At 24.0% G+C, this 20,626-nt stretch overlaps 2 protein-coding genes across 2 annotated transcripts; both read left to right on the forward strand. All coding sequences in view use genetic code 6, as the record gives it.

Annotated features, from left to right (window-relative positions):
- Positions 1-1,912: 1,912 nt before the first annotated feature.
- On the forward strand, positions 1,913-6,418 carry TTHERM_00417990 (H-type lectin domain protein; the record flags this gene model as incomplete). Its single annotated transcript, XM_001007262.2, has 1 exon — positions 1,913-6,418. The coding sequence occupies one exon, from the start codon at positions 1,913-1,915 to the stop codon at positions 6,416-6,418; it is 4,506 nt and encodes a 1,501-aa protein (XP_001007262.2).
- Positions 6,419-11,014: 4,596 nt separating this feature from the next.
- On the forward strand, positions 11,015-18,903 carry TTHERM_000417959 (H-type lectin domain protein; the record flags this gene model as incomplete). Its single annotated transcript, XM_012795409.1, has 2 exons — positions 11,015-18,378; positions 18,870-18,903. 2 exons carry the CDS (start codon positions 11,015-11,017, stop codon positions 18,901-18,903), a joined length of 7,398 nt encoding a protein of 2,465 aa, XP_012650863.1.
- Positions 18,904-20,626: the final 1,723 nt, after the last annotated feature.

Below are 20,626 nucleotides of genomic sequence, written 5' to 3' on the forward strand. Positions count from 1 at the left end.
ATATTTACTTTATAAAGTAGAACTATTTTGTTTTAACTATTTAAAAATAATTTTAAACTAAAATATGAATTTATTTCTAAAATTTGATTGAATAAACAAAACTTATCCATCTATTATTAAAATATTATTTTTGTTTGATTCCTATTTTATTTATCAGTATTATCTTCTTTAAAGATCATTATTATATAAACATTTATATTATTCACAAACTCTGAGATGTTATTTGATTACTTTTCAAAATATTCACTATAATATGAGCATATTTTAAACTAATTCAATTAAAAATATATTTATTCTACATTATAATAAGATAAAATTCTCCAATTTGAGTACTTATGTATCATAAATATTGAATTTTTAGATTTTTATTTGTAAAGATGTAGATAATTTTCAATTATAATAAAGATGAAAATTCAAAGCTAACTTAGAACTAAAAGTTATTTATCTCTATATTTATTCTTGATTATTTGTTTATCAAATCTAACAAATTATTAATACTAAAGTATTCTCTTTATAGAGAAAATTATTTTTCCTTCAAAATGAATACATTTTAATATAATCAATAAAACTAACACAACTAATCAAGAAAAGTATTTTTACATTACTTTTTATTACTTAAAAATATTTTTGTTGAATATTTCAAGCAAAATAATATAATAAATAATAGAATATTGTAAAGGGAAAAATAATATTAAAAATTTAATAAGATAACTCTAAAATAAATTGAAAAGGTGGAGTGGTTTATAACCATAGAATAATTAAATCCATTAAAACTGCAAATTTTTCTGAAGGAGAGTTAGTTAATATTTTCTCGAAAATTATTAGAGTAGTTTGTATGTAATAATTGAAGCCAAATATTGCTTGCTTGATAAAGAGTAAAGAAATTTAATTCTTATTTTTTATTAATTAAAATTGTTTGATTTTTACCCACACAAATTTCACTGCATATCTGTTTTTTTAGTCTAAAATATGCTCAAGCTTGCCTTAATCAAAAAAATGTAACAATGAAGAAAATATTAAAACAAGTAAATTTTTATTATTTATATTTAATGCTAAGTATATTTTTGAAGCATTTCTTGTTACATGTTTTTTGTTTTTTTTTACTAAATTCTAATGATCAAGATATATAAAAAGTAATTAAAAAGTATTGCCTTAATTATGTATGATTCGTCAATTTTCATTTAATAGTACCAAAATTAACTATATAATTAGCATAATACATATATCTTAAAGGGAAAAAGTTAGAAATTAAATATTAGCAGCGTAATTAATTAAAAATAAATTTTAGCCAATTAATAATAACTAATGTTATTAAATATTTTGTATGATAACTGCTATTACATATTATTTAATAGATATTGACAAAGCGGAGTTAGTGGAATAAAAAATTCTTTAACATATTTTACGTATGATTTTAGTATATTTACATAAATATTTGAGAAACTGAAAAAAATTAGGTTAAAATATGGATAATAGATATATAAATTTGAAATATAATCCTTATTTATAATAAGATTTTAAAATAAAAAATTTTTTTAGTAATCTTAAAAAAAGTATCTCTATCATTTTAAGGAAGAAAAAATTAATTCAATAAACTTAAAATGAGCTAAGTTGATTATTAATTTATATAAATTTTTCAATAATAGATCATTTTAATATTGTTTTGAGTTTTTAATTTAAAATCAGATATATTAAGTGTTAATCAAATAATTATTATTCAAAAAAAAAAAAATTATAACTTTACATCCAAATTAAAAAAGCACAAATAAACATAAAGCTTTAATTTAATAATTACTATAAGAAGATCAGAATAAATTTTTCTTTTGTAAAATTATTATTATTTTATAATACAATTAAAATATTTTTTTTTGTTTTTTTAATAAAATTAAAAATTAGAAATAAATATCATCAAATGAACAAAAAAATTATTATTTAAGTCTCCTTAATTTTCCTAAAAATTATTGGTGCTTAATATGTATCTAGTGATCAAATTTAAACTAGCGATTTAGAAATTGTTCCATATAGTGCTATTTTAAACCAAAACTATTAGTAATCAGTTTCAAAAACTGTGACATTTACTAATTAATTTCAAAATGTTCCAAAAATTATTGTCGGATATAAAATATTTGATTATGATCGTAATGCTTAATATAAAGGCTTTTAACTTTCTGTTTATAAAATAACAACTACAAATTTTTAAATTTCATTTACCAAATACGATGATACTAAAGTATATAGATTTGTTGCTACTTGGATTGCGATAGATAGTATTTATGCCTTTTACAAACAAGTAGTTCTCAATTTTTCCCCTTGGCCATCATCAAACAATTAAGTAACAGTAAGTAATCCTTTTTCTTTAACATAAATAGATAACACAAAGTTGTAAAGAAAGGTTATTGCTTTTGTATAAAGTACATTTTTTAATAGCAGCTCATCAAACTCATAAGATAGAAATACTTTTTAAATGTATGCTACTGTTAATAGTAATACAATTGACGTAAATGTTATTTCAAATGATCCAACATAAAAACTTTATTAAGTCAAAGTAAACTATATTGAGTTTTACTCAAATATAACAATGCCTTATTACGATGTAACTATTATAAACGATTAAGATTTTCAAAGCTATAATCCTAATAAATACTGTCCTTGGACATATGGAAAAACTAAAACTCTAGATTTTAATTATGCTTCAGACGTTAATGGAGTTGTAGCTGCTATTACAGAATATGATATCGACTTTGCTTTAGGTCAATCTTCAAGACTTCAATTAAATTTAATTTCATATACGCCAAACAATAAACAACTTAACTACAATTATATTATAAATCTTGACTCATAAACATGCTTTTATTCTATGGGTGCATATATTGTTGCATTTAGAATGTATGATTGCTCTCAGAATCCAAGCACTCCAATAAATTTTTCTCCTTAATATTAGTGTGTTTCTTAGTGTCCAGTAGGATACTCCTAATAAAAAAGAGATAACTCTTAAAATTTTTCATATTGTTAACCAAATCCATGTTCAATAGCTAACTGTCATTTATGTGACACCAATGGTGTATGCATATAATGTATCACTGGAAATTATATGTATAATAGTTAATGTAGTGTCTCTTAACCCGCTAATACATTTTGTGATAATAATTTGATCTGCAAAATCTGTTCAGCTAATTGCCAAGCATGCTTAAATGAAAATTCATGTACAACTTGCCAAAGTGGATATTACTTATATCAAGGAAGTTGTACTTCATCCCAACCTAGTAACACTTATTGTGATAGTAATTTGAATTGTTAAAAATGTTTATCTTAATGCTCATCATGCTCTAATGGAACTTCATGTATTTCTTGTATTAGTGGTTATTATTTTTATGAAGGTAATTGTATTTCTACTCAGCCAAGTAAAACTTACTGTAACAGTAATTTTATCTGCTAAAATTGTATGCCTTCTTGCTCATCATGTTCTGATGGATCTTCATGCAATTCTTGCAATACTGGTTTATATTTTTATAAAGGAAACTGTACACCATCTCAACCAAATCAAACTTTTTGTGATTCTAGTTTGATCTGTCAAAGCTGTATCTCTTAATGCAGCTCTTGTTCAAATTAATCTACTTGTGATACTTGTTAAAGTGGATTTTATTTTTACCAAGGAAAATGTACTCAGGCTTAGCCAAATAATACTTTTTGTGATGCTAATTTGATCTGCCAAAGTTGTTAAGCTTCCTGTTCATCATGCACAAATGGATAGTCTTGCACATCTTGTATTAATGGATAATATTTTTATTAAGGGTAATGTACTTCTTCTTAACCAAATAAAACTTTTTGTGATAATAATTTGATATGCTAAAGCTGTTTAGATTAATGCTCATCTTGCTCTAACAAAACTTCATGTACAGCTTGCCAAAGTGGATTTTATTTTTATCAAGGAAATTGTACATCTACCTAACCTAGTAATACCTATTGTGACAGCAACAAAATATGCTAAAACTGCTTAGCTTCCTGTTCTTCTTGCTCTAATGGAACTTCTTGCACAACTTGCATTAGTGGCTTTTATTTTTATGAAGGAAATTGTATTTCTAATCAGCCAAGTAAAACTTATTGTGATAGTAATTTAATTTGCTAAAATTGCATGTCTTCTTGCTCATCATGTTCTGATGGATCTTCATGCAATTCTTGTAATTAAGATTTATATTTTTTTTAAAATAACTGTTTTGCAATCTAACCAAAAAATACTTATTGTGATCAATCTAATACTTGTAAATAATGCAAAAATACAATTTGCAATACTTGTGATAGTAAATTAGTCGTATGTACTACATGCTAAAACGGATAATTTTCCTATCAAGGAATGTGTACTACAGTGTAGCCAAATAATACATATTGTGATAATAATTTGATCTGTACTCAGTGTAAGAATTCCATTTGTAGCTCTTGTGACAGTTCTTTAAATTAATGTATTTAATGTAGCTAAAATGATTATATATATAATTAAAAGTGTTACTCAAAATAACCTCCTTAAACCTATTGCGATAGTAAAAATTATTGCTATAACTGCTTATCTTCATGTTTAGAATGCTCTAATGCAACATAATGTACTGTTTGTAATAGTGGATTATATTTTTATTAAGGAAATTGCACGGTAACTTAACCAAATAATACATTTTGCGATTCAAATAAAATATGCTCACAATGTAAAAATGCATCTTGTGGTTCTTGTGATAGTAATCTAACTTCATGTTTGCTATGTACTTCTAATTAGTATTTGTACAATTAATAGTGCTCTTAATCATAGCCTCCTTAAACATATTGTGATAGTAATCTTATTTGTTAAAGTTGTTTATCACAATGCTAAACGTGTTTGAATAATACTGCTTGTACTTCTTGCTCAAAAGGATTATATCTTTATGAAGGAAACTGTTTTATATCTTAACCAAGCAATACATACTGTGACTCAAATAAAATATGCACAAAATGTTTGAATTCTATATGTAAAATCTGTGATATAACTTTAAAAGCTTGTACTTTATGTAATTAATTAAACTATCTATATAATTAATAATGCTATTAAGAATAACCTCCTTAAACTTTCTGTGATAGTAATTTGAATTGTGAAAGTTGTTTAGCTTAATGCCAAACATGTGAGAATGGAACTTCATGTATATCTTGCATAAATAATTATTTCTTTTTTGAAGGAAATTGTAGTGCTACTTTACCAAATAAAACTTATTGCAATTAAAATAAAATCTGTACTTAGTGTATCAACCCTAAATGTAGTATCTGTGATGATTCATTAAATTAATGCATTGAGTGCAAATAAAATGAGTTTATTTATAATTAAAAATGCTATTAAACTTAACCAGCATAAACATATTGTGATAATAATTAGATTTGTTATAGTTGCTTATCCTAATGTTAATCTTGTTAGAATGGAACAACATGTAGTACTTGCATTGATGGTTTTTACTTTTATGAAGGTAATTGCTTGAAAACTCAACCAAATGGTACATATTGTGATAAAAATTTGATTTGTTAAAGCTGTTAATCTTAATGTAATACTTGTTAAGATGGAAATTCTTGTAGCACTTGTAAAGATAATTATTACTTTTATTAGGGAAACTGTTTTTAAAAATAACCAATTTAAACTTATTGTGACTCTAATAAAACATGTACTAGATGTACAAATTAATCTTGTGAATTTTTTTGTGATAGTACATTAAATTAATGTGTTTAATGTAGCTAAAATAATTATCTCTTTAAGTAATAATGTTTCTAGACGTAACCTCCTTAAACTTTTTGTGATTAAAATTTAGTTTGCTAAAGCTGCTAATCAGAATGTTAATCGTGTTTAAATGGAATTTCATGTACTTCTTGCAATAATAATAGATATTTTTATAAAGGAAATTGTACATTAGACTAACCAAGTAATACTTATTGTGATTTAAATAAAATTTGCACATAATGTAGTGACATTACCTGCAATACATGTGATTAAAACTTAAAATGCAACAAATGTAAAGATTCTAACTGCTTAATATGTGATAATTAAAATATTTGTAGTTAATGTCAATTAAAAATGTATCTTTACAATGCAAAATGTTATGAAGAGCAACCTCCAAAAACTTACTGTGATAATAATTTAAAATGCTTTGATTGCTAACCTGAGTGCTTAACTTGCCAAAACAGTTAATCTTGTTCTTTATGCATGAATGGTTATTAACTTTAAGGAATTTGTTATAGCTAGCAACCAAATAATACATTTTGTAATTAAAATAAGATATGTTCTTTATGCAAAGATTAATTTTGCAAGTATTGTAACTAATATAATGAGTGTCTTTAATGCTATAAAGGAACGTATCAGTTTAAAGGATAGTGTTATATGTCTAAACCTTAGTAAACATATTGCATTAGAAAATGAATTAACAATAATAAAAGGATCAAATGTTTTATAATTGTTATATTTTTGGATTAAATTTTTATATTTAAAGAACTAATATAATATTATAGTTATTATACTTTTAAAGATAATTAATTTTATATACTAAGGTAATGTCTTTTAAAATAAGTATTCATAAAATCTTTAAATTCTTCAATAATATTTTTTTTTAAATATCAAATTTTATCTTTTTATATTTCTAATATTTCAAAGCACTATTTAACTTTTTGTATATATAAAGATATTTTTCTTTATAAAGTAGAACTATTTTGTTTTTAACTATTTAAAAATAATTTTAAACTAAATAAAAATTTATTTCTAAGTTAAGATTGAATTTTCAAAACTATATCTATCTATTATTAAAATATTATCTTTATTTGATTGCTATTTTATTTATCAGTACTATTTTCTTTAATGATCATTATTATATAAACATTTGTATGATTCACATATTCAGAGATGTTATTTGATCATTTTTCAAAATATTCACCATAATATGAGCATATTTAAAACTAATTCAATCAAAAATATATTTATCCTACATTATAATAAGATAAAAATCCCCAATTTTAGTACTTATGTATCATAAATATTGAATTTTTAGATTTTTATTTGTCAAGATGTAGATAATTTTCAATTAATATAAAGATGGAATTTCAAAGCTAACTTAGAACTAAAAGTTATTTATTTCTCTATTTATTTTCGATTAGCTGTTTATAAATGCTAGCAAATTATTAAAACTAAAGTATTCTCTTTAAGAGAAAACGATTTTCTTTGCAAAATTAATACATTTTAATATAATAAATAAAACTAACACAACTATTAAAAAGTAATTTTACTCAAGAAAAGTATTTATACATTATTTTTTAATACCTAAAAAATACTTCTGTTGAATATTTCAAACAAAATAATATTATAAACAATGGAATTCCAAATATTGTTAAGTGAAAAATTATATTCAAAATTTAATAAGATAACTCTAAAATAAATTGAAAACGTAGAGTTGTTTGTTAACCATACAATAATTAAATCCATTCAAATTGCAAATTTTTCTGAAGGAGAGTTAGTTAATATTTTCTCGAAAGTTATTTAGAGTAGTTTGTATGTAATAATTGAAGTTAAAAAATGTTTGCTTGATAAAGAGTAAAGAAATTTAATTCTTATTTTTTATTAATTAAAATTGCATGATTTTTACCCACACAAATTTCACTGCATACCTGTTTTTTTAGTCTAAAACACGTTCAAGCTTGCCTTAATCAAAAAAATATAACTATGAAGAAAATAATAAAGCAAGTAAAATTTTATTTTTTACATTTAATGATAAGTATGCTTTTGAAGGATTTCTTGCAACATGTTTTTTGCTTTTTTATGCTAAATTCTGATGCCCAAGACATATAAAAAGTAATTAAAAAGTATCGCCTTAATTATGTATGATTCGTCAATTATTATTAAATAGTACCAAAATTAACTTTGTAATTAGCATAATACACATATTTTAAAAGGAAAAAGTTAGAAATTAAATATTAACAGCGTAATTAATAAAATTAAATTTTAGCCAATTAATTATAACAAAAGTTATTAGATATTTTATATGATAACTACAATTACATATTGATTTTAATTACCTACATTGAAACAATAATAAATAAGTAATCACTATTTGAATGCATTAATATTTAGTGTAATTAAAAAATTATATCTATAATAAAATTAAAAAAATATAATTATTTGCACTAAATAACTACTAAACATAGACTCTGATTTTTGTTAAATATGCTTCAGCTCTGTATGGTGTCATTTTAATAATGTGTTTTGCATATTTTTTTATTATATTTTTGAGCTTTTTAGTCTATTATTATTTAGTAGAAGATAAAAACAAGTTAAAATGATTAAATTATTTTTTGGTAATTTAAACTTAACTATCTAAAAAATGTTTGAAAATTCGTGATTCCTATATTGATAAAGGGTTAGGAAAATAAATATTAGTATTTTTCTTAAACAGAATTCATTTTTAGATAAAGATATTTGCGATTCATCCCAATAATTGCATAATATCTTTAATACAAACTATATCCAAAAAATTAAGTTAATTTCTACATATTTTAGTTAATACACTAACAAAAAAGCTAAAAGTCATATAAATTATGATGATATTAATTTTCTTAATTAAATGATGCTAAAATAGCAATCAAATATTAAAGAAATGATTCAGTAATAAATAATAAAATCAAATGAAACATAAGCCATTATCACATAATTTACTACTCATAATAATTAAGATATGCTTGAGATTCAAATAATATGAACTCATATTTAAATCAAAATAATATACAAACGATGTAATAAAAATGTAGCCTTTATTATAAATATGAAATAATTAATTAATTTTATCATACCCCTTTTGCTTTTTCTTTTTAGTTTTTTATTTATTTTATATTTTTTTTAAATCTAATAGAGATATTAGCATAAAATATTTTATTAACATCTATTATAGTTACCTAATTATAGTGTCCAATATTTAAAATATTCTTATGTAAATTATTATATTAGAATATTAAAAACAAGTATATTATTCTATAATTACAAAGCATAAAATATTTGTTGATTGATAGTTAATAAATAATACAAAATTTTATCTAAATAAGAATAAAAATGAATGAATTTCTTAATAAACCCTATGAAAATTTATATTATAGAAATTTTTGCACTAAATATAAGCTTTAAATTTAGGAGAAATAGTATGAAGAAAATATACCTATCTCTTAGCTAAAAATAAATTTAACATGGTTAACTTTAATCTTGTTTGAAGTATTTTTTTCGAAAGATTATTTTTTCATCTTACATCATTTTAGTAATATAAATAAATAGAAATATAGGATTATCAAAATGTAATATCATAACTCACGGTTCTATAAATAAAAAAAGCATAATATAAAATTAAGAGTATAAAAGAAATTTTAAATTGACCAAACAAAATTTTTTATATTTAAATTTATCTAAAATATTTTAACAAATAATTAGATCAAACAAAATAATTTATTCTGATTTTATTAAGATTTTACTTAAAGAAAATTTTCATTCTAATTTTTTAATTTGACCTCTTTATATTATTCACAATAATTTAAATAGTAACTTAAATATTTCAGCAATAGTAAATTAATACTATTAATTTAGAATTCTTAGAACATTTTTTAATTTAAATACTAAAGATGAAGACCAATCATGATAATCTATCCTGAATTAAAGGATTTCTTTATTTTTTCTTAAAAAATAATAAATTTCCCCAATTTTAATTTTTTTTTATATTGACAATTTTTAATATTATTGATAGATAATAGATTTCGTTTTTTGGTCTTTATTTTAATTATTTGTTTGTAACTATACATATAGGGCAATCAATACCACAAATTAGTGCAAATTGTATTTATTAACTATACAGTTTTTAGTCAAAGTTTCTATTTTTCTTTGTTTTCCTAAAATACACTTACAATCTCAAATCTTCATTAATAGATTGTTTTTATTTATACATTTTCAAAGATAAATTTCTTTAATAAGAGTATACAAATATTTCTAAAAAATTTTAAAGAAAAAAAATGATTTACTTTATGCTTAAGTTTCAATTTCTTTAATGATATTATTTATTTTGACTTTTAATAAAAATAGAGAGTAAAATTTATCAATATTATAATAAAATTTTAAAAATAAGTAAATAATTATTGTCTAATGAGCTGAAACATAAATATTGATTTATTATTTTCAAAAAAAAAATATACTTTCTCTTTGCAGAAAAAGTTTTAAAGTAAAAATTTTTGTTCTAGCTATTTAAGGATATTGTAAAATTTAAAAAGATACAAGTTTAAATTATATTAAATATTAAAATAATGTATATCAATATGGCTATTTTAGAGTTTTTGTTTGAAAATATTATGTTGCCTTTAAAAATAATTTTAATATAATTTATTTCATTTTTTGAATAAAAAAAATAATTAAAGAAATACGTAAATATCATTTAGAAAAAAAGAATAAAACTTATGAAATACAAATTATTTTTTTATATTAGAAAAAAATTTATATCTTAAATCATTTATTTCAAGTTTTAAAATAATTGTTATATAATTCAAATAATAATTTGTTTTATTCATTTAATTAATTAATTTTCTATTTACACTAAATTAAATACAAACAATACATACTAGAAAACAAATAATTTAAGGTTAATGTTAACTTAATTGGTAATTAAATAAAAAAAGCCAGCTATTTATGATTATTTATTTGCTTTTTTAGTGGCCTTATTTTAAAAAGTTAAAATCAGAATTAGCCAAATAGTGTCAAATAATTTTTTAAGAATAAATATAAATTGGGAATAATCTTATTTCTTAAAAAAAAACTCGAAATACTCCTTTGAATTTAATTACTAAAAAAGATTGAAAAACATATCTAATTTTTAAAGTAAAAGTAAAATTAGAATACTTATTAAAATAATTCTTTTCCATAATTTTAATCATATTAAATATTTTTTCTATTATTTAGTTTTCATCATTAAAATATTAAAAATTTTTTTATTACAAAAATAGCATAATGAATATTCTCCCAATTTTAATTCTTATCTTTTGGACAAAATAAATAATTGCTTAATTTGCTTATAGTGATCAAATTTAAACTAGCGACTTAGAAGTTGTTCCATATAGTGCTATTTTAAACCAAAACTATGATTAAACAGTTTCAAAAACTGTGACCTTTACTAATTAATTTCAAAATGTTCCAAAAATTATTGTTGGATATAAAATATTTGATTATGATCGTGATGGTAATATTAAAAGCTTTGAACTTGTTGTTAGTAAAATAACAACAACAAATTTTTTAATTTCATTTACCAAATACTAAGATACTAAAGTATATAGATTTGTTGCTACTTGGATTGCGATAGATAGTATTTATGCTTTTTACAAACAAGTAGTTCTCAATTTTTCTCCTTGGCCATCATCAAACAATTAAGTAACAGTAAGTAATCCTTTTTCTATGACACAAATAGATAACACAAAGGTGTAAAGAAAGGTTATTGCTTTTGTATAAGGTACATTTTTTAATAAAAGCCCATCAAATAGAAATACTTTTTAAATGTATGCTACTGTTAATACTAATACAATTGATGTAAATGTTATTTCAAATGATCCAACATAAAGCCTTTCTTAAATCAAAGTTAATTATATTGAGTTTTACTCAAATATAACAACGCCATATTACGATGTAACTATTATAAACGATTAAGACTTTCAAAGCTATAATCCTAATAAATACTGTCCTTGGACATATGGAAAAACTAAAACTCTTGATTTTAATTATGCTTCAGACGTTAATGGAGTTGTTGCTGCTATTACAGAATATGACATCGACTTTACTTTAGGTCAATCTTCAAGACTTCAATTAAATTTAATTTCTTATACACCAATCTATAAACAACTTAATTACAATTATATAATAAATCTTGACTCAAGTACATGCTTTTATTCTATGGGTGCATATATTGTTGCATTTAAAATGTATGATTGCTCTCAGAATCCAAGCACTCCAATAAATTTTTCTCCATAATATTAGTGTGTTTCTTAGTGTCCAGTAGGATACTCCTAATAGAAAAGAGATAACTCTTAAAATTTTTCATATTGTTAACCTAATCCATGTTCAATAGCTAACTGTCTTTTATGTGACACGAATGGTTTATGCATATAATGTATCACTGGAAATTATATGTATAATAGTTAATGTAGTGCCTCTTAACCTGCTAATACATATTGTGATAATAATTTGATCTGCAAAAGTTGTTCAGCAAATTGCCAAGCATGCTTAAATGAAAATTCATGTACAACTTGCCAAAGTGGATTTTATTTATATCAAGGAAGTTGTACTTCTACTCAACCTAGCAATACATACTGTGATAATTTTGTTTGCCAAAAATGTTAATCTTCTTGCTCTTCTTGCACTAATGGATCTTCATGTACTGTTTGTAATACTGGATTATATTTTTATCAAGGAGCATGCACTTCATAATAACCAGACAATACTTATTGTGATAATAATACTTTAATCTGCCAAAGTTGCTCAAGTAATTGCTCAAAATGCTCAAGTTAAAATTCATGTACAACTTGCCAAAGTGGATTTTATTTATATCAAGGAAGTTGTACTTCTACTCAACCTAGCAATACGTACTGTGATAATTTTGTTTGCCAAAAATGTTAATCTTCTTGCTCTTCTTGCTCTAATGGATCTTCATGTACTGTTTGTAATACTGGATTATATTTTTATCAAGGAGCATGCACTTCATAATAACCAGACAATACTTATTGTGATAATAATACTTTAATCTGCCAAAGTTGTTCAAGTAATTGCTCAAAATGCTCAAGTTAAAATTCATGTACAACTTGCTAAAATGGTTTTTATTTATATCAAGGTAGTTGTACTTCTACTCAACCTAGCAATACATACTGTGATAATTTTGTTTGCCAAAAATGTTAATCTTCTTGCTCTTCTTGCACTAATGGATCTTCATGTACTGTTTGTAATACTGGATTATATTTTTATCAAGGAGTATGCACTTCATAATAACCAGACAATACTTATTGTGATAATAATACTTTAATCTGCCAAAGTTGCTCAAGTAATTGCTCAAAATGCTCAAGTTAAAATTCATGTACAACTTGCCAAAGTGGATTTTATTTATATCAAGGAAGTTGTACTTCTACTCAACCTAGCAATACGTATTGTGATAATTTTGTTTGCCAAAAATGTTAATCTTCTTGCTCTTCTTGCACTAATGGATCTTCATGTACTGTTTGTAATACTGGATTATATTTTTATCAAGGAGCATGCACTTCATAATAACCAGACAATACTTATTGTGATAATAATACTTTAATCTGCCAAAGTTGCTCAAGTAATTGCTCAAAATGCTCAAGTTAAAATTCATGTACAACTTGCCAAAGTGGATTTTATTTATATCAAGGAAGTTGTACTTCTACTCAACCTAGCAATACATACTGTGATAATTTTGTTTGCCAAAAATGTTAATCTTCTTGCTCTTCTTGCACTAATGGATCTTCATGTACTGTTTGTAATACTGGATTATATTTTTATCAAGGAGCATGCACTTCATAATAACCAGACAATACTTATTGTGATAATAATACTTTAATCTGCCAAAGTTGCTCAAGTAATTGCTCAAAATGCTCAAGTTAAAATTCATGTACAACTTGCTAAAATGGTTTTTATTTATATCAAGGTAGTTGTACTTCTACTCAACCTAGCAATACATACTGTGATAATTTTGTTTGCCAAAAATGTTAATCTTCTTGCTCTTCTTGCACTAATGGATCTTCATGTACTGTTTGTAATACTGGATTATATTTTTATCAAGGAGCATGCACTTCATAATAACCAGACAATACTTATTGTGATAATAATACTTTAATCTGCCAAAGTTGCTCAAGTAATTGCTCAAAATGCTCAAGTTAAAATTCATGTACAACTTGCCAAAGTGGATTTTATTTATATCAAGGAAGTTGTACTTCTACTCAACCTAGCAATACGTACTGTGATAATTTTGTTTGCCAAAAATGTTAATCTTCTTGCTCTTCTTGCTCTAATGGATCTTCATGTACTGTTTGTAATACTGGATTATATTTTTATCAAGGAGCATGCACTTCATAATAACCAGACAATACTTATTGTGATAATAATACTTTAATCTGCCAAAGTTGCTCAAGTAATTGCTCAAAATGCTCAAGTTAAAATTCATGTACAACTTGCTAAAATGGTTTTTATTTATATCAAGGTAGTTGTACTTCTACTCAACCTAGCAATACATACTGTGATAATTTTGTTTGCCAAAAATGTTAATCTTCTTGCTCTTCTTGCACTAATGGATCTTCATGTACTGTTTGTAATACTGGATTATATTTTTATCAAGGAGCATGCACTTCATAATAACCAGACAATACTTATTGTGATAATAATACTTTAATCTGCCAAAGTTGCTCAAGTAATTGCTCAAAATGCTCAAGTTAAAATTCATGTACAACTTGCTAAAATGGTTTTTATTTATATCAAGGTAGTTGTACTTCTACTCAACCTAGCAATACATACTGTGATAATTTTGTTTGCCAAAAATGTTAATCTTCTTGCTCTTCTTGCACTAATGGATCTTCATGTACTGTTTGTGATACTGGATTATATTTTTACCAAGGAGCATGCACTTCATAATAACCAGACAATACTTACTGTGATAATAATACTTTGATCTGCCAAAGTTGCTCAAGTAATTGCTCAAAATGCTCAAGTTAAAATTCATGTACAACTTGCCAAAGTGGATTTTATTTATATCAAGGAAGTTGTACTTCTACTCAACCTAGCAATACGTACTGTGATAATTTTGTTTGCCAAAAATGTTAATCTTCTTGCTCTTCTTGCACTAATGGATCTTCATGTACTGTTTGTAATACTGGATTATATTTTTATCAAGGAGCATGCACTTCATAATAACCAGACAATACTTATTGTGATAATAATACTTTAATCTGCCAAAGTTGCTCAAGTAATTGCTCAAAATGCTCAAGTTAAAATTCATGTACAACTTGCCAAAGTGGATTTTATTTATATCAAGGAAGTTGTACTCAAACTTAACCAATCAAAACTTATTGTGATAACAATAAAAACTGCTTTGGTTGCTTGGATTCATGCTCATAATGCTCTAATGGATCTTCTTGTACATCTTGTAATAGCGGATTATTTTTTTATGAAGGAAGTTGTACTGCTGCTCAACCATAAAATACATACTGTGGTTAAAATTAAGTTTGTACTAAGTGTACTGTAAACTGTAGTTCTTGTGATAGCACTCTAAAAGTTTGTAATTAATGTAATCCTAATGATTATAAGTATAATTAATAATGCTATTCATCATAACCTCCTTAAACATACTGTGATAACAATAAAAACTGCTTTAATTGTTAAATTTATTGTTAATCTTGCTCTGATGGAAACTCCTGTATTACTTGTAAAAATGGGTTTTATTTTTACCAAGGAAAATGTACTCAGGCTTAGCCAAATAATACTTTTTGTGATATTAATTTGATCTGCCAAAGTTGTTAAGCTTCCTGTTCATCATGCACAAACGGATAGTCTTGCACATCTTGTATTAATGGATAATATTTTTATTAAGGGTAATGTACTTCTTCTTAACCAAATAAAACTTTTTGTGATAATAATTTGATATGCTAAAGCTGTTTAGATTAATGCTAATCTTGCTCTAACAAAACTTCATGTACAGCTTGCCAAAGTGGGTTTTATTTTTATCAAGGAAATTGTACATCTACCTAACCTAGTAATACCTATTGCGATAGTAATAAGATCTGCTAAATCTGTTTATCCTCTTGCTCATCATGCTCTAATGGAACTTCATGCACTTCTTGTATTAGTGGTTATTATTTTTATTAAGGTAATTGTGTTTCTACTCAGCCAAGTAAAACTTACTGTGACAGTAATTTGATCTGCTAAAATTGTATGCCTTCTTGTTCATCATGTTCTGATGGATCTTCATGCAAATCTTGCAATGCAGGTTTATATTTTTATAAAGGAAACTGTTCACCATCTCAACCAGATCAAACTTTTTGTGATTCTAGTTTGATCTGCCAAAGCTGTATGTCTTAATGCAGCTCTTGTTCAAATTAGTCTACATGTAATACTTGTTAAAGTGGATTTTATTTTTATCAAGGAAATTGTACTCAAACTTAACCAATCAAAACTTATTGCGATAATAGTAAAAACTGCTTTGGTTGTTTGGATTCATGCTCATAATGCTCTAATGGATCTTCTTGTACATCTTGTAATAGCGGATTGTTTTTTTATGAAGGAAATTGTACAGTTTCTCAACCATAAAATACATACTGTGGTTAAAATTAAGTTTGTACTAAGTGTACTGTAAACTGTAGTTCTTGTGATAGCACTCTAAAAGTTTGTAATTAATGTAATCCTAATGATTACAAGTATAATTAATAATGCTATTCATCATAACCTCCTTAAACATACTGTGATAACAATAAAAACTGCTTTAATTGTTAAACTGATTGTTATTCTTGCTCTGATGGAAACTCTTGCACTACTTGTAAAAGTGGATTTTATTTTTACCAAGGAAAATGTACTTAAACTTAGCCAAATAATACTTTTTGTGATATTAATTTGGTCTGCCAAAGTTGTGAAGCTTCCTGTTCATCATGCACAAACGGATAGTCTTGCACATCTTGTATTAATGGATAATATTTTTATTAAGGGTAATGTACTTCTTCTTAACCAAATAAAACTTTTTGTGATAATAATTTGATATGCTAAAGCTGTTTAGATTAATGCTAATCTTGCTCTAACAAAACTTCATGTACAGCTTGCCAAAGTGGGTTTTATTTTTACCAAGGAAATTGTACATCTTCATAACCTAATAATACATATTGTGATAGCAATAAGATTTGCCAAAACTGTTTATCCTCTTGCTCATCATGCTCTAATGGAACTTAATGCACAACTTGTATTAGTGGTTATTATTTTTATAAAGGTAATTGTGTTTCTACTCAGCCAAATAATACTTTTTGTGATGGTAATTTGATCTGCCAAAGTTGTTAAGCTTCCTGTTCATCATGCACAAATGGATAGTCTTGCACATCTTGTATTAATGGATAATATTTTTATTAAGGGTAATGTACTTCTTCTTAACCAAATAAAACTTTTTGTGATAGTAATTTGATCTGCTAAAGCTGTTTAGATTAATGCTCATCCTGCTCTAACAAAACTTCATGTACAGCTTGCAAAAGTGGGTTTTATTTTTATCAAGGAAATTGTACATCTATCTAACCTAGTAATACCTATTGTGATAGCAACAAGATATGCTAAAACTGCTTAGCTTCCTGTTCTAATTGCTCTGATGGGTCATCATGTACTTCTTGCGCACCTGGATTATATTATTATCAAGGAAACTGTAATTAGGATTAACCAAATAATGCATATTGCGATTCTTAAAAAATTTGTAAGTAATGTAATAATCCTAACTGTAAATTATGCGATAATACGTTAAATTAATGTACATAATGTGATACAAACACATTTCTGTATAATTAATAATGTTACTCATCATAACCTCCAAAAACATTTTGTGATTCTAAGCTAATTTGCCAAAGTTGTTAATCATAATGCTTAACTTGCAGTGATGCTAGTACATGCATATCTTGCGTAAATGGTAGTTATTTCTATCAAGGAAGTTGCACAATATCTTAACCAAACAATACTTATTGTGATTCAAATAAAATTTGCACAAAATGTAATAATTCTACTTGTAATGTTTGTGATTCTACTTTAAGCATTTGTATTTAATGCAGATAAAATAATTATCTCTATAATTAACAATGCTACTCAACATAACCCTCATAAACATATTGTGATACAAATTTAAAGTGCTAAAATTGCTTAACCTAATGTCAAACCTGCTAGAATGCAACTGAATGTACATCTTGCCCTAATGGAAATTATTTATACAGAGGAAGCTGTCTTACATCATAACCTAATAATACTTACTGTGATGAAAATAAGGTATGCAATCAATGTAGTGATAGCTAATGCATGTATTGTAACTAATAAAATGAATGCATTTAGTGTCTTTAATCTTTATACCTCTATAATTAATAATGTTATCCTAATTAACCTCCTCAAACTTATTGTGATAAAAATTTAAAATGTGAAAGTTGCCATTTTTCATGTGAAACATGTTCAGCACCTGAATTATCGACTACATGCTTAACTTGTGCATCACCTTCAACAAGAGTCTTTGATTCCTACAAAAAGGAATGCATATGCAAATAAAATTATTTAGAAGAAGGGTCAATCGACTGTATTGAAAAAATCGATGTATAGATGTAAGTATATTAATCTTAAGAAGTTATTTTTTATTCATCTGTGGCTGTTTCAAGCATACTTGTATTAGGAGTTAATCTTCCTAATTTTTAGTAAGTATTAATGAGCCAATAGTATATTTATCTCCTAACCCTTTACCCTTAATTTAATTAGAATTTATAATTCCATCAACTTTTAGCTCTATTTAGGCATTTTAGTTTCTTTACTTTATTTGAAAATTTAAAAATTGCACCTGAAGCTTCTAATTCTATAAATTAGATCATAATATTCACTGGTGTCTTATTTTTATCTCTTTTTATTGGGCTGATATTTAAAATAGCCAAGTGTTAGTTTAGGTACTCAAATTTTTTCAGGTGGAATTTAGTTTTTTTGTGCTCTAGAATGATTTCGTTGATCTCATTTGTACTCATTTTCAAGGTTCTTTTTAAAGATGGAATGTATGAGGATTCTCTAAGCATATCAGTGATTTTAATATTTTTATTTTTATACTCAGTTAAGACAGCTTTACAAATCAGAGGAATAAATGAGTAGAAATAAAAATAGATAAAGTCTAAAACTAAAAATAATAGCTTTTTAGAAAGCTCAATGAACATAGGAAGTAAAAATTCTCCAACACCAAACTGGTACAATATGTAATTTGAAGTTTTTTAGTATTTTGATAATTCTTTGACATTATAATTTCAAAATGAGAAAAAAGATGCTATCACACCTTATTAAACTTTGTTTTGCTAGTTAGATAACTCAATAAATTTTTCTAAGTACTACTGGATTCTAATTGATTTTAGAAATATTTTTTTAGGCTTTTTAATTGGATGCTTTGGAGATAATTTATGGGTTTATTATTTCCTACCTGCTACTAGCTTTATAAATATTGTAATATTAACAGTAAAAAAAGTTTATACTGACTCGAAATAAAGATACTTAATTATTTTTGTAGAAGCTCTAGTTATGATTATATAAATCTTATTTTTAATTTACATCTAACTTTAGAGTTAATTGTATGAAAAAGCAAAGATATTAATTACTATAATCTCCTGCTGTATTATCATAATAACATTGACAGTTATCACTTACTTTATAATTAAATTGATACAATTTACTAAAAATATTTTCACAAAAAAAAATTAAAACAAGCCTGAGGAGTAGTTAAAACAAATAAAAGAGCCATTAAAATAGGTCTAGATGCATAATTACTATAAAAAGAGTGGTAAATTAAAAATATAATATTTTTTATTTTTTAATTAAAAATTTTTTTAAATAATAGATTAAGTAATTAACCTTTTTGATCAGTCATCAATATTTTATCCAAAAAAGTTCTTAAGGATAAAATTAAAGAGTTATTACTGATTTTAAAATTACAAACTTAATTTACATTAATTTTCCATAATTATATAACTATAAAATATTTATTAATTTAATTTATAAATAATTTCTACATAATATTTTATATTTTGTCCTTTCAGCAAAAAAATAAATACTGTATATTTATATAAATTTATATCAATAATTTTATTTATATTGAGAAATGAATAAAATTTTTTTGAACTATTTTGATTATTCATAATAAATTTTTTAATTATCATTTTTTCTGGAATACATTAATTAAGTCATAAAATATTAAAGATATTATTTCTTTCTTTTAGAAGATTGAACATATTATTAGTTTAATGAACCAAATTTATAAGTGGAAATAATTAATTTATCCCTTAAATATATATTTTTCATAAAATTAGTTTCTTTAAAGTACTAAATTTATATTAACCAAAAAATATTTATAGTCTTCATTAATATTTTAAATTTGCAATAAGCTTCTATTTTTATTGTTAATATCTTCAGGTATTAAAAGAAAATATTAAATGTAGACTTCTCAAAATTTATAATATTATAATTAAATTTTTGTATAATATTTGTTATTAAAAAAATCTCTAATAATAACAAAGATTCATTTTTCAAAAATATATTTATTCAATCAAAAGTTAATTTTTTAAAGTAAGTTTTGTATTGTAATGTTTTACTAAGATATAAACTGGATTAATTTTTTTTTTGAATGATTATTATCGATAAAATAATTCAGAGCTATCAGAAATAATATTTTTTGTTTTTTTTTAATGATCAAATAATTTTAAAAAAATGAAATGACCTTTTATTATATCATCTAAATATAACAAAAACTAGAATAATATGCAAAAATATATGCTACATAAATTTTGTTAATGCAATTTAAATTAATTAATTAGGTAAGTGAAAGAT

This window comes from Tetrahymena thermophila, assembly GCF_000189635.1.
Source record: "Tetrahymena thermophila SB210 genomic scaffold scf_8254814, whole genome shotgun sequence".
NCBI classification, from domain to species: Eukaryota; Ciliophora; class Oligohymenophorea; order Hymenostomatida; family Tetrahymenidae; genus Tetrahymena; species Tetrahymena thermophila.